Consider the following 15,803-nt stretch of genomic DNA (forward strand, 5'->3'; position numbering starts at 1 on the left):
TACTGACTGGATAATGCCCGGAATTTTAACCAATCAGAGAGTAGGGTTTTCAATAATGCCCTGAATTTTACTGCTTTAGCCTATAATCTATGTTAAAGTTAATTCTATCCAATAGCATCACGATAAATTATTGAGCGATTTCCCTATTTTTCAATAGACATTTGTTTTTATTCCACACATACTGTACATTGTTGATTTATGTAGTTTGTTTATGTCATACATATTTTAAACCGCATGTATAATTTGTGCAAAGTTTCCTCCACTCGAATGGGCTGCTGTGCATTGGACGTGAGATGGTTGTCAGCCAGACTGTCAGATACAGTTCTGGCGCACACAATCAGGTTGCGCATGGCGTGACTTTCGATGCAGGCCTGTACATAACCAGGCAATATGTCAACGGGATACTTACTCTTTGACAAAGCGCACGCAGGTGCCAAATATGTAAGATACTTTGCCTATTTTTATCTAATTGCGGTCACAAGCCCAATAAAACTTTTATTTTAAACCTTTTTTTGTGCTTAGCCCTACTATATTTGCAGTGCCACCGCCTTAATCTATTTTTGCAGCATGTTCTTCCATCAGTTTATACATTCCCCTGCTAGATCTCCAGTCTCATCCCACAGTATGTCTTAATACATCCTTTGTTCAATATGCATCCCCTCCCTCATGTATATTACCTACCCGTTTTTTCTTTATTCCTCCTTACCCACATACTTACAGTACTTGTGTTCCTCAGTGAAGAACAGTATTCTTTTTTTCCTCCAAATCCCACAGGGCGCCTTGTGATGAATGGAAGCTGCTGCTGTGGCCTCTTGTGACTGCAATGCATCAATGTTATGCCTTGCTTGCCACAACGAAAGAAGGGCAATAAATGTTTTAAAGCAGCAATCCTGGGTTCTCTTTTTATTATTATTTTTATAACAGCATTGGAACCAGAAGGTCCTCCCTGAGCTGAAGCGCATAAAGATCCATTCATGCCAAATGTCGCAGGCCCTGCAAAGGCCACATCATCTTTTGGACGGCCATTTAAATGTCCAGGGAGAACAACGGTAGCTACACCAGTAAGTATCTCAGGAACTGGAGCTTAAAATAACTCTGTTCATCTCCACAAGACCCGTGTGTGTGTGTGTGTGTGTGTGTGTGTGTGTGTGTGTGTGTGTGTGTGTGTGTGTGTGTGTGTGTGTGTGTGTGTGTGTGTGTGTGTATATATTTGCTAAGAGAAAAAGTAGAAACCGCATCCACTAGACTTCAGAATAAAGGTAACCTGTCCAAACTGACAAATGTGCATCAAATCTATTATGTCAGTGGTGCTACAAGGCAGGTAATAATATGAAAAAGCGAGAACAAGAAGACAGATAGTAGCACTCAGGTTTACCAAGGTTCAATATCAAAATTTATTACATGTCACCACATCAAAAGTAGTACAGAAAATCTAAAAACACGGCTTTTTACTGATATATATATTCTCCCTCTCTGTGTGTGTGTATGTATATATATATTTGTTGTATGTGCCTTTTTTTTCAATACATTTATATTTGATATCAATCTGAGTGCTGTCTCGGTTCTTGCTGCGTGGTCTTGGACTCCTGGTCTGCCTGGTAAGGAATCTACATTTTATTCAATATTATATGGGACAAGCACCGGCCTTCTACCTTTATTGCGAGTGACATCTGCCTTTGTACATTATATATATATATATATATATATATATATATATATATATATATATATATATAAGAGAGAGACAGAGAGACAGAGAGAGAGAGAGAGAGAGAGAGAGAGACAGAGACAGAGACAGAGACAGAGACAGAGACAGAGACAGAGACAGAGACAGAGAGAGAGAGAGAGAGAGAGAGATTCATTCAGTAGGAGTGCCGCTTTAAATAAATACAGCCCCACATTTTTAAAACCTAACTCGCCCAGGAGGCCATTGCTCTCCTGCTCCCAAGGTGATTTTACCCGACTGCTGTAACTATATCAAAATGAAATATTAACATTAAATCTAAGTGTATGCGCATGTATAAAACACAGTAAACAAACCTAAATACGTTGTTTGTTAGTCATTTTATTATTATTATTATGTAAATTAACATTCTAGAAAAAAATTGAAGTAGAAAAACTAAAGTATTGCACATTGGTTTTAATATTTTATCATTGGATAATATACACAGTTTATGAAGGGGATAATAAACCAATGAAAACAAATACACAACAGTTATGAAGGAAATGGTAGACCTACAGTATCAAATCATCATGACATTTTATTACTCTCACAAATAAATTAAAAATGTATTAACTTTGGGGCTCATAATAGTTTATTAAATACAAAACACTGCAATTAATTACTCCTGCTAAAATTATATTCTATACATTAATATGCCTAAAGTTTATGAGCAAATAGTCCATATTGTGTTTGTTCGTGATGTGTCGTCCACAACTGCTCATTTTGATTTTTAATTTATCCATTTGCAATGAAAACAAAAATATTCATTTTTAAGTGGACATATCTGAACAAGATTGTTGTATTCTTATTCCTGCCAGTGCATTTCATTAGATCCTATTTTTCTGTCATGTTAAGAACTTTGTACCTGAAGGCACTTATTTAGAAAACTTGGGGCAAATCCAAGATGTCTGTGCATTGAAGTACAAATTCATCCTTATTTAAAATCCTGAACTATGTTGTATTGCCTAACAAAGGTATTTTCTAATGAATATTTACAGTTTATTCCCACGGTTCACAAATGGAGGAGCAATTAAACAATGCAGAAGTAAGAAAAAATGGATATACTATATAGTAGAAAATATTAAAATAGGGAGAGAGATTACAATGAATCCTTTGTGTGTTTCAGAGTTTGGGTAATTTTAACTCAACTGGATAGTATTTAGATAGCAAATTGTACAGAACCAATAAAAAAATTAAATACAGTAGGAGTAATAAATGGTAAAGCTGAAAGGGAAACCACAACTTTTATGATAATATACTGTATGTATGTGAAAGTACCAACTATTTTAACATTCAATATATTCTAGAAAAATAAATATAAGACCATACAGTATATATAAAAAAAGTGCTCTTCCATAAGCAGAAGGAAGTAACCTTCTGGACTGCAAGCACACAGCTTTGTAAATACATGTATGGCTCCCTAAATTCCATCCAAGTGAATAGGTAGTAATAGGTCTGCCGCCTAAAAAGGGTCTCATGGAGTAAAATTTAGTAAAGATGTTTTTTATGGCTCATTCACTTGAACGGTGCTGTGATGTGTATTATGGGGTAGCATTTCTTAGTAAAAATTACCCCAAATGTATTTGTTTTTGACTCCCCATATTCAATAGATTTATATATACTATATTCATTTAATTCTGGTCCTTGCCTTTCCATTTCTTTCAGCTTCTTAAGCTCAATTTTGCTTTCTGAAAAAGGAAAATAAAGTATTGTTGATTATACCTTTTAAAATAAGGGAAAAGTAAGTAGAATGCAATAAATAATGTAAAATACAGTAAATTCCGACATTTACACAAATTCAAGTAAAGCACTCAACCAAAACCCTTTGCCAGTAAACCATGCATGAGCAAAATTATATTGACCCCGTGCATAAGTAAACGTGAGTATACAACATCTATAAATTGCATAGAAATCACCAAGTCTGATAAATGGGGTAAATAATGGTAATACATTTTCATGTTCAACATTTTTTTAAAGCATTTACGTATATATTTAAAATATCCTTTGTGTTCAAGAATAATTTCCATTTCAAATTAGTCAAAAGTAGCAAGGATGGATGTAAATTACTTTGATGAGCAATCAAAGTAATTTACAGTAGCATGACCATACCGATGATTAAGAAAACAATATATTATTTTCTAACATTATAATCAAATTTACTTTTCCTGTGATGATCACAGTGGTTTGCAAACCTTTTTTCAAGGCCCTGAGTCTGACAAGGTTTCTAATACAACCACCCAACATTCTATTTCTATGCAAATTATGTGCATTTACCTGGGTGCAAATTCATTGGTATCCTTAAAATGTAAGTGTGGCTGGGGGTTCCCTGAAGAGAGGTTTAAAAACCACTGTACTAGGTGCTTAAATAATCATTCCAGTCTGATCTTGTCAAACCTTTAAGTCTGACTGAACACATTATTATTATTGTTTATTTGTCGTGCGACAACATATTCTGCAGCAAGTGAGGACACACATGCACAAACATATACAAAGAGGTAATGAGGGCCCTGCTAGTAAGAATTTATAATCTAGAGCAGGGGTGGTCATCTCCAGTCCTCAAAAGGCCACCAACAGGCCAGGTTTTAAGGATATCTCTGCTTCAGCATGACAGCCACTGATTGAGCCACCTGTGCTGAAGCAGGGATATCCCTAATACCTAGCCTGTTGGGGGCCCTTAAGGACTGTGAGTATAGCATTTTTATACAGTAAATACACTGGAAAAGCCCAAACATTTGTTAAAAACACCAGTATCATGGAAGTCTAGATGATTACACCAGGATCACAAGCAACAGACAGAAATAAAAAGTTAAATAAACCCAGTTTATTTCATCTGGAGCCAGCAGGAGCAATACAATGCACAACAAAAGGCTTAACTCACCAAATCAGAGGGTTACGGGGGAATCCTAGTTCACTAGGTGCTGGGTGCTTAGGGGATTGTGATCAGTGACCACAATAAACGTTCGTCCAAAAACATAGGGCTGTAACTTTTTAAGAGCCCAAACTATCGCCACTCTTTTTCTATCATAGCATAGGCGACCTCCTGAGCAAACGGACTGTGGCTCAGGTAGATCACAGGGTATTCCACTCCATCTTTGCGAACCTGGCTGAGGACAGCACCGATGCCGTAGGTAGAGGCATCGGACTGCACCAAGAACCGCTAGGATTGGTGTGCTTTATCGGGCATCTTTGAGGGCCTGGAACATGGTCTTTCATTCCGGACACCATATTACAGTGCAGGGGAGCCTTTTAAAGGTCAGGTCTGTCAACTACACTGTAGCATTAATACCTGGCCATTCCTATAAAAGCAAGTACCTGCTGTGCCTCTAGCTTGGCCCCCCGCCCACCCTGTGTCATTTGTACAGCACCTCGGCTATGCAGAGATGATACTTTGTGGACTTTAGGGTTAGGAAAGCCTCCTGGATTTGTTCTAGTACCGCCGCTACATGCCCTAGATCAGGTTTGTGCAAACTGAGGGGGCGCAACATTTTCGGGGGGGGGGAGAGGGGTGCATCTAGGGTCAACGGGATCTGTCAATAGCACTAGCCCAGATCCATGGTGGTCAGATACCTAACTTCCGCAAGCTCTAGGAGCTCATCCAAGTGGAACATCAAATAGACATCTGGGACTGTCTGGGCGTTTAATTTATTTATTTAGAACTTTTTTCTGACGTGCTACTCACCAAGAAAACGCAGTACTAGAGCGCGTATATGAACTTATGGAGGGAACTCCTCCAGACCTACTACTGGGGACCTGACAGCTGCCGATAGTCCACACAAAACCTAGTGGTACCATTGGGACTCTGGGCACAGAAGATGGCCCCTAGGGCTAGCATCTGCTCAATCTCTAACCTCATACTTCGCTTGATTTCAGTGAAGACGCTGTAGATGTTCTTACACAGGCCGCTAATAACCGGTGTTGACCAGATCTGCAAAATGGGTTCTGCACAGCTGGTCTGTGAATAGACACTTGTATCTCCCTATTAATTATCTCTCCTGGTCCTGTTGGGGCGCTGCAAGTTGGCATCTGATACGTTTCTGTTCCACCAAGCCTCCCTGTTGGTCTTCCCAAAGGATATTGGGTAGAGCCTGGCTTGCCGTATCTCCCAGTGGTGGGCTACACATAGCAATCGCCTCCAGCCCACTCGAAAAATATGTTTTTAACATAGATATGGTAGGTCCTCTGCCTAACCTGGTCCTCATCCAGACCCACTACAGTGCTGTTCACTTGCAGGATGACTGAACGTGCTAGCCAAGGCAACAGGAGCGTGTTCCAGCTGCCACAGGATGAACTCTCTATTATGGCATTCCTATAATACAAGCCCTTCTGCCAGGTCTGAGCTGCCTGGAGGTTGGCCTGTGCTCAACACATACTGGACCACTGAGGTATCAGATGTGGTATACGCCCCCTTTCATCCCTCATGGAACAGGTCCAAGTACCCGGAATTTCGAAGGGCGAGAAGCCGGTAGACTCCTGCAGCACCTTTCTGTAGGCAATAGGTGGTGTTGCAAATAAGCTTCAAAGTCCAGCCTTTGCCTTCCACAAATTCTTGCAGCATTTTCTTCAGGGTCCTATTGATCCGCTCAAACAGTCTGCTCATTTTGAAATGGTAGGGCTATGCAGAGAGGTTTAACTCCACACGTATCCCTGAGACACTGGAGCAGTTCAGACATGAACTGGGCTCCCTGATCAGTAATATATATGGGACAAGAAATGGCCGCACACACTAGGTAAGAAATTCTCAGGAGAGAGGCGAGTGGTGCATGGTAGATTGGGGTAATAATAGAGGGGTAAGATCACAAAGTGATCAAAGCTCCAGAACATGACGGGTAATGCAAAAAAAAAAGAGGATTTATTGATCCATCAGGTAAACAAATCCTATTTGTTCCCTGTACAAGAGACTGCCACACCACAGAAGCCACTCGGATCCAGGCTCAGAGGCAGGCACGGCAGCACGCTGCCTCATGCCCTTTAACCTCAGATCTGACTGCAAGGCTTCCCAGAATGTATAGCTGCTCCATAACCTCGTCCCTGGTAATACAGTCAGGGATGGTCATAACAAGAGCCTGAACCTATTGCTCCTAAGATTTTGTAGCCTATGCTAGTAAATGTCCAAGCAGAGCGCAGGGAGGTAAGCTTGGGAGAACCTGACTGGGCTGGAGTGTCTTGGCTGGTAACAGCAGTAGCCATAATGGCAGACTAGCCAGTGTAGGCCATTACACAGGAGTATATCACTCTACAGCCCTGGGAGCACCCCCATATCTCCATATCCCTGGCCAGTTCTCTAATCAAGTAACACAATGTCACAGAAGACCAGCGCTTTTAACACCAAAATACCCGGATCCTTTGATTGAGCAAAGCAAGAGATAAAATAAATTGTGATTTATTTACAGAATGAACATACACAGCTTGATTTACAATTACAACGAAAAATACACTTACTAGTTACGCTGGGTACCCCCTCACTGTCACACCTCCCCACCTCAAAGTGCAGGTGCTGGCATAACCGCCCCATGTGGCGGTTTGACTGACCGCACAGCTCTTGAGGTTATAGGCTCAACAGGACTATCCTTGCAAGATAGTCCATCTGCATTGCCATGCTCGCTGCCCTTCTTGTGCTGTATAGTAAAGTCAAACTCCAGTGCAGCAGCTTGGCATTTTCCCCGGGCACATGCTGTAACCAACTTAGGGGATAGTGATCAGTAATCACGATGAATGGGCGACAGTAGAGATAGGGCTGTAGCTTGCGCAGTGCCCATACAATCGCCAAACACTCTCTCAATAGTCGCATTAGCCAGTTCCCTGGGCAACAGTTTGCGGCTCAGGTACACCACAGGATGCTCACCTCCCTCCTCCCCCACTTGGCTGAGAAAGCACCGATACCAAAGTCAGAGGCATCGGTCTGCACTAAAAACTTTTTAGAATAGTCTGGTGCAGTTAAGATTGGAGCACTGGCCAGTGCAGTCTTTAATGCCTGAAATGAGACTTAACAGGCGGGAGATCAGACAACCAGAACGGAGAGTCGCTTCTGTGTCAAATCTGTCACGGGTATAGCCACAGCACTGTACTGAGGGACAAACTTCCTATAGTACCCAGCGGTGCCTAAAAAAGCCATTAGCTGCTTCTTAGTCTTGGGGATGGGCCACTGCACTATTGCCTCAACCTTAGCTGGTTCAGGCTTCAGATGCCCTCCACCCACCCAGTGCCCTAGGTACAACACCTTAGCCATCCCTTACTGGGCTTCAAGGTAAGCCCTGCTTCCCTAATTCTGGCTAGGAAAGCTGCTACATGCACTAGATGCGATTCCCATAAATGAATAAAGACAGCAATATCATTCAGGTATGCCCTTGCGTAACTCTGCATCCCTTCTAACAACCTATTGACCAGGCATTGAAAAGTAGCCGGGGCATTCTTCATCCTGAATGGCATCACTAAAAACTCATAGAGGCTTCTCTGAGTGATGAAGGCTGACTTCTTCCTAGCCTCCTGGGTCAGGGGGATTTGCCAGTACCCTTTTCTCAAATCCATGGTCATCAGATACTTTCCCCACGAGTTCATCTAGTAACTCATCCATGCGGGCCATGGGATAAGCATCTGAAACCGTCCCTACATTGAGCTGCCGGTAGTCCACACAGACGCGGGTGGTCCCATCCTTCTTAGGTACGAGGACTTACCAGACAAGCCCAAGGGCTCTGAGGCGGCACAATTACCCCTAGGGCCAGCATCTCTTCTACCTACCTCTCTATACTGAGATTCACCTATGCAGATACCCAATAGGCATGCTTATGCTGAGGACGCAGATCACCTGTGAGCACAGGATGATCTGTAATATGCGTCCTGCCTGGCTTGTCCGACAACAGAACCCTATACTGCTCTAACATAGCCCTAGCCGCTGCTCTCTGCTGCCTACTCAACTGGAACCCTATCTCTACCTGCTCCAATGTACCCCCCTGCCTAGCCTTCCCTAGGAGGTCTGGCAGAGCATTGCTCACCGGGTCCCCCATCGGTGGGCTACAGATAGCCAGCACCGATACCTCACTCGGTGCAAAGTACTCCTTGAGCATATTAATATGATATGTCTTAGTTCTGCCTGCTTCTCTGTCTAACTGTACAACATAGTTGCACGCATTCGCTAGGGAAACCTACCCTAGTAAAAATCCTTAGCAATGCCTTTGCCACTACCTTAGCATCTATAGTTGCAAGCACTACAGCCTCAGGGTACTGGGTGGCAAAGTCTACCACTGTAAGGATATAGCGCTTTCCTGACTAGCTCGGAACCATAAGGGGGCCCACTAAATCCATAGCTACCCTCTGGAATGGTTCTCCGATTACCAGTAACGGGTTCAGGGGTGCCTTCACATGATCACCCGCCTTACCTACTCGTTGGCAGGCATCACAGGAGTGGCAGAAATCTGCAACTGCTCCTGATGCCCCTCGCCAGAAGTTACGCTGCAACAGCCTGGCTTTCGTGCGAGTGACCCCAGATGCCCCGCTAGTGGAACGGAGTGGGCTACCTGCAATAATTGCTGCCTCCCTGGGTAAAACTAGCTGTCTTCTACCAGTCCAGACTCTATCTAACTTGGTAGAACCTTGCTCCCTATATAGGAGCCCACGGTGCCATAGAAAGTGGTCTGACCCTTCACTTGCCCTAGACTCGGATGCCCGAAGTCTCATACCTTCCATACCTTCATACCTTCCAAGTTGGGGTCAGCTTTCACTGAATCCCTAAACTCTGCCCCTAACACTGGCCACCCACCCTTAGTCTCTAAGTCAGGGAAACAGGAACAGGTAAAGGGAACTGTAAGTCAGTCTCTGGTCGCGACTCTGTCTAGCTTACCTGTCTGGTCTCTGCAGAGGCCTCTGGAACCGTTGTTCCCAAATGCAGGGGGACAGGGGATGTATCTGCTGCGATCCTTGCTGACTAGCTCCTAGTAATCGCTGCAACAGGAGGCAGCTCTGCAGTGAACACACAGGTTACATGCCCCAGGATATTACCGAGCAAAACTTCGGCATCTAACCCAGGCAATACCCCCAAATCCCTAATGCCACAAAGACCCAAAAAGACCCGGGCAACCTGGAGTGACTGCGGTCCTCCATATGGCATGGTCACTTGCATCCCGGTGCCTGGGAGCAAATCCTCTGGTCGGACCATATCAGGTCGGACCAGGGTAACAGTCCAGAGTCAAGCAAGCCGTCTGCTTGTCGATCATCGATGGTCATTCTCCGTAGATGTTTCTGCCGGACATTATTAGATTGAAACCCAACTGGTGCAACCTCATGCCCCTCTGTCTCCGCTGCTGGTTCTGTGGAAACAAGTGCAGATCTCTCCGTGCACGTCCCTCTGTGGGTTGATTCCGCAGCTGTACTTGGTTCCTCTGTGTGTGCCAGTCGCACACAGGCGACCGGCCTCACAGCTGGAGAACGTTGCCCCTGATGGGGTCCACTGGACTTGGCACGGTCCAGACAGTCAGGTCTGATGTGACCCACTTTGTTAGAGATAGCATCTCCTCTAATGCTTAAACTCTGCAGCTTTTCAAACGCTGTTCTCTGCTGCAGGCTTGTGTACCCACTGAGGAGTTTGCTTTGCTCCCTTGGCTGGCACATTCGGTTTCTTGGGAGCTTTCTCGTCCATCAGGGAGCGACTGCATGCATAATCATCAGCCATCCTGGCAGCTTACACATGGGTCCTAGGTTTACGGTCAAAGACCCATGCCCTCACGTCCGAGGGACACTGCCTCAGTAACTGCTCCTGGAAAATCAAGTGTGGTATTTTGTAGAACCACAACTCTCCACCCACTGAGTGCTTTGCCTTGCCATGCGGGCACCATAGTGTTACGCCGATGCTCGCCACAAACCGGGATCGGACCGCAGGGCTGAGGTGGGGTTACATTATCACCGACCTTAGTCTGCGCAGACTGATCCAGAGTGCGCAGTTCGTAGTCGTACATCGCAGGGTCAGGATTGGAGAAGGCAGCATCGTCGTTATTGAAGCCAAAGTCGGGGTAGGAAAAGACAGGACAATCGATGGCCGAAGCAGGGTCAGGATAGAAGACATCCGGGTGGTCGTAGTCGTAGCAAGGAATCGGCAACAAGCAGACAGGAGTTCCCCGCTTCAGGTTAGGAGCGTGAGCGCGGGAGTGGCCTCTGTGCGAGGAGCGGCCTCGGCCCATGACGCCGATCTCAGCAGGAGGAGATAGCAGACTGGCCGAAGTTCACCGCAGGGCAGCGTCGAGGAGAACCAACGGTTCAGCGCGAAGTCCAAGGCAGGCCACTGCAAGGGGATAGCAGCAGGCCGCAGGAAAGGAAGGGTAGCCACTGCTAGGAGGGAATGCAGCAGGTACCGGTGCTGGCAACATGCTACAGCACAGGAGAAAGAACAGGCCTCTGGATACTCAGGAACATGGAAGGTAAGAACGCTAGGAGAGAGGCTTGGGGCGGTTTGTGGCAGAGACAGTAATGTCCCAGGTAGGAGATTATGCTCGGCACTGTTTCAGTGCCAACGCCCAGGATATAAAGGGCGGAGATCCAATCACAGGAGGAGGGTGTGTGAGTATTCCTCCAATGATGTAGCACAGGCAGAAGCTGCAATGAGAAGCAGCACATGTGCCATTGATTGCCAGAGGAAGTTTTTGCAACTGCAGAAGTCTGCAAAAGCTATAATCAAAGCCAGGAGTGGATTCCTTACAGTACCCCCCCCTTCAGGTGAAAACTCCGGACGAACAGGGTCCATCACAGATTTGGGGGACATGGAGTTGTTTATAAACCTCCTTAGGCGAGAGGTGGCGTTGAAAGCCCACGATTTGTTGGGATTCCTTACAGTACCCCCACCACTGGGTGAGAAGCCTGAGTGGACAGGACCATTCATAGGTCTGGGAGACATCGAGTTGTTCCTGAAGTGTCTCAGGCGAGATTTAGGTCCAAAATCCAGGTGTACATTGGCGAGTGCCGCAAAGGACAATGGTGGCACTGCGGGTTTTGGTACATGGGCAATGGGACCAGGGCACTTCGGAATAGGGACATCAGAAGGGCCGCAGCCAGGTATCCAATGCATAGTAATAATCCAAGAATACGGGACACAGGATACTGATTGTTGGACAAAAATGACATTGGGGAATTCGGGGCAGACAATGGCCTTGGTGGAATCAGCATGTAAGAAGTTGCGAGAGTCTTTAGCTCCCAAGGAATTCAGGGTGGTGGTTAGCGAGGGTATAGGGCGGGCGGGTTCACTGCAAGATATTGGAGCAGTAGTCTTGATACGAACCAGGCTTGTAATCCCAAGCAATTCGAGAGAGCTGGTAGTAGTGTTTACGTAATTGTTGGTTGTGGTACATGCAGTTGCAGGATCCGCCTCCTTTGGCCTCTGAAATTTGGGGGGAATCAAATCCAAAGTTATGGTCTTGGCGAAGGGCATAGTAAGCATCACGGAGACAGTAGGGTACAGCACGTCCAAACCCATAGTAGGGCCATCAAGAACAGGGATGGACGCCTCAGGCAAAGCAACGAGGTCCAGCATGAGTGTCCTCGTCCTAGAGAATGAAGACATGCAATCCAGAAAGGGCACTTCAGACACCGCACAGAAACCTGCGAGTAAAGACTCTGTTTGAAAGGTGAGAAAACAGATCTTATCCGAGAAAGCAGGAAGTCGGGTAAACGGTGTAACAGGCTTAGGAATAGAAGTCTTGGGGTTAATGCTGGGTACCTCCAACACAGAGAAGGAAAACAGTGAACTAGAGCTTGGCTTGGGGGTGGAGGTCCCAGGTACCCAGGTCTCGCATGATACTTTGGGAGAAGCAATGCGAAATATTACTGTTTTAAACATAGGGTTCTTAACATCGGTAGCTCCAAGCACCTTCCTGAGAGGTAACCCTAGTTTAGCGACAGGACAGTCAATAGTAAGTACCCCAAGTATTGTGGGAGACACAGAGAAATACAAGTCCATCTTAAAGACGGGGTTTTTTGAAAAAAGGGACACAGCGGGTATTACTGAAAGTTCCAACTGCGATACCCCAGAGTTCATGGTAGTAGACATACAGTCAGTAGTGGATACCCCGAATACTGTGGGCGAATCAGCGTGAAACAGGATTATTAAAGGAGCAGGCATCCCAGACTTTAGTCATCTTTAATCATCCCGGAGGCTGTGGCATGATCCGATGAAAGAAGCTGGGGTAGACTCTCCAATAGAAACAAGGGACATCTTGCTAGTCACTGAAGTGGGTGATTGAGAACCAGCAGGAACTGAACTAGCTACTGTAATGAAATCAGATAGCATTGTGCTTGTTTCAGAATTGGATCCCTGAGAATCCCTAGTGAGGGCATCAGACTCCATGGGAAACTCAGTGACAGGGGTCTTGGAACCAATTAAAGGAATTGCAGGTATCACAGACTTAATAGGAGAAATACCTTGCAAAACAGAAATTTTAGTAAAGGTGATAGGCATAACAGATAGGAAAAACAGAAGTAAGCTAGAGAAGGTTGCTTCTACAACAGAAGATTTGGAAGCGGCAGAGCTTAACTCAGCGGCTGCTGGAGAACTTTTAGCTACAGTGAGAAGGGACTGCAGGTTTACAAAATCAGGGATAAGGGAAGTTTCAAACTTGAAAACCTGATCCTCCAAATAGGAGGGCCCTAACTTTAATTGTACTAAGGGAGCAACAGCAGATAGCTGATCACAGAAGGGGTCACTTGGAAAGGGACATAATACAGTATGTACTGTTCGCTTTAAACCCTAGGATTTGAGAAGAGGAGAACACAGATAGTGCAAATGGGGCAACCACGACTGTGCTGGTCTCTGAAGTGGGTATTTGGGAAAGAGTGTCTGGGACATCAGAAACGACAACAGATTCCACGAAAAGGGGTCTATGCTCAGAATCAGGGGTCTCAGCTCTCTGAGTGACAGAAGAGGTCAGCGAAATACCTAGGAGTAGAGATTCTGCGAACAGGTTTAGAGAAACAAACTGCTCCAGAATACTCTTAACTGGAGCCAGTATTATTGCCGAAAGTTCAGGGGGCGTAGCCCCGAGAATTTTAGCTGAGTCAGGGGACATAAGGGGTTCATCCTCTGAGGCTAAGGAGGTGTCGCTGACTGACGGACTACAGGGATTTACCAAGGGAGGTTCATAGGGCTGACCTGTAGGGGTTAACATAGGAAAAACCTCAAGGGTTAAATTACTCTGTACCTGAGAGTCAGGGAAATAGAAGCTAGTCTCCGAGAGTGGGGTCATAGGGGGTTCTGCCTCTTGCCCTAGGGACCTAACATTAGACTGCGGAATACTAGGGTTAGCAGTAGGGACCTCACAGAGCAGACTAGCAGGGGTTAAAACAGAAAAAACCTCGGTAACAGAGCTTAGAATTTTTGGGTTAGAAAAAGAGGGCAAACAGGATTCATTCTCTGGTGCTAGGGAAGACACACTGACCTGGGGAATGCAGGGATTTACAGTGGGGGACTCATAGGCTTGACTAGCAGGGGTTAAGACCGGAATAACCTCAGGGACAGAATTTAGGGAGGTTAACTCAGGATTAGGGAGCGTGGCAGCTTCTTCCTTAGCGGGCAGCGACAGAGAGATGGTTTGGCCATTCTTAGGAGAGGGAGGTACCCCCACAGGTTTAGCAACAGGACTGGCAGCATAGGAGATCTGCCAAGCAGCAGCGTAGCTGGCAAGGAGGGGGTCCTGTTCTTTTATGCAAATGTCAAGTGTTGAGGAAAGTACATGGAGTATATCTTGAGATTGAGCCAACATGAGGAGGGCGCCCTGTTGTACTACTGTAGATGAATGTCTAGTGATAAAGCCAGGGCATAGAGTGCCTCTTGGGCGTCGGCCAGTTCCATAGGGTACACGTTATCCCAGGTTAAAGGGGAATCAGGGGAGCGTATACAATCGGCTAGAGACTGTTTTAAGTTCTGAATGCAGCAAGCCTTAAGAAAGAGATCACAACGGCATTGTCTTTGCAAAGGGGTTAAACCTTCATACATATACAGGTCTTCAGTCAGGGCTATTATTTCACACAGATACTGGCCTTCATAGTGGGACTGGTACGCAGGCCGGGACATAACTTCAGTTGGAAAATTGCCTACCCCCACCACGGTGCGGGGCTGAGGTGGGGTTACATTATCACCGACCTTAGTCCGCGCAGACTGATCCGGAGTGCGCAGTTCGTAGTCATACATCGCAGGGTCAGGATTGGAGAAGGCAGCATCATCGTTATTGAAGCCAAAGTCGGGGTAGGAGAAGACAGGACAATCGATGGCCGAAGCAGGGTCAGGATAGAAGACATCCGGGTGGTCGTAGTCGTAGCAAGGAATCGGCAACAAGCAGACAGGAGTTCCCCGCTTCAGCTTAGGAGCGTGAGCGTGGGAGTGGCCTCTGCGCGAGGAGCGGCCTCGGCCCATGACGCCGATCTCAGCAGGAGGAGACAGCACGCTGGCCGAAGTTCACTGCAGGGTAGCATCGGGGAGAACCAACGCTTCAGCGCAGAAGTCCAAGGCAGGCCACTGCAAGGGGATAGCAGCAGGCTGCAGGAAAGGAAGGGTAGCCACTGCTAGGAGGGAATGCAGCAGGTACCGGTGCTGGCAACACGCTACAGCACAGGAGAAAGAACAGGCCTCTGGATACTCAGGAACTTGGAAGGTAAGAGAGAGGCCTGGGGCGGTTTGTGGCAGAGACAGTAACGTCCCAGGTAGGAGATTATGCTCGGCACTGTTTCAGTGCAACGCCCAGGATATAAAGGGCGGAGATCCAATCACAGGAGGAGGGTGTGTGAGTATTCCTCCAATGATGTAGCACAGGCAGAAGCTGCAATGAGAAGCAGCACATGTGCCATTGATTGCCAGAGGAAGTTTTTGCAACTGCAGAAGTCTGCAAAAGCTATAATCAAAGCCAGGAGTGGATTCCTTACACATAGTTGACGTAGGACTCCTTGGGATAACGTTCCCCTGTCCTGAACTTGCCCCGGTAGGCTTCTGGGGTGTGGGCATACTGCAACAGCAGCAAAGCTTTTACATGTTCATAGGCATCCCGATCTTCTCATGGGTTGCCATCTTAGCACCGATGGTCACCAGGCACCGCACATCATTGGGCTAGATTCC

The 15,803-nt window shown here is 46.0% G+C and overlaps 1 protein-coding gene across 1 annotated transcript in view; it reads right to left on the reverse strand.

Annotated features, from left to right (window-relative positions):
* Positions 1–2,050: 2,050 nt before the first annotated feature.
* The window catches only part of FMN2 (formin 2), a 239,343-nt gene continuing 225,590 nt past the window's right edge, over positions 2,051–15,803 (reverse strand). The window contains exon 18 of the mRNA XM_075596755.1: positions 2,051–3,411. Coding sequence (XP_075452870.1) covers positions 3,385–3,411 — 27 coding nt within the window. The 3' untranslated portion in view covers positions 2,051–3,384. The remainder of the gene's footprint in view (positions 3,412–15,803) is intronic.

The sequence above is a fragment of the Ascaphus truei genome, chromosome 4 (genome assembly GCF_040206685.1).
Source record: "Ascaphus truei isolate aAscTru1 chromosome 4, aAscTru1.hap1, whole genome shotgun sequence".
NCBI lineage: Eukaryota > Metazoa > Chordata > Amphibia > Anura > Ascaphidae > Ascaphus > Ascaphus truei.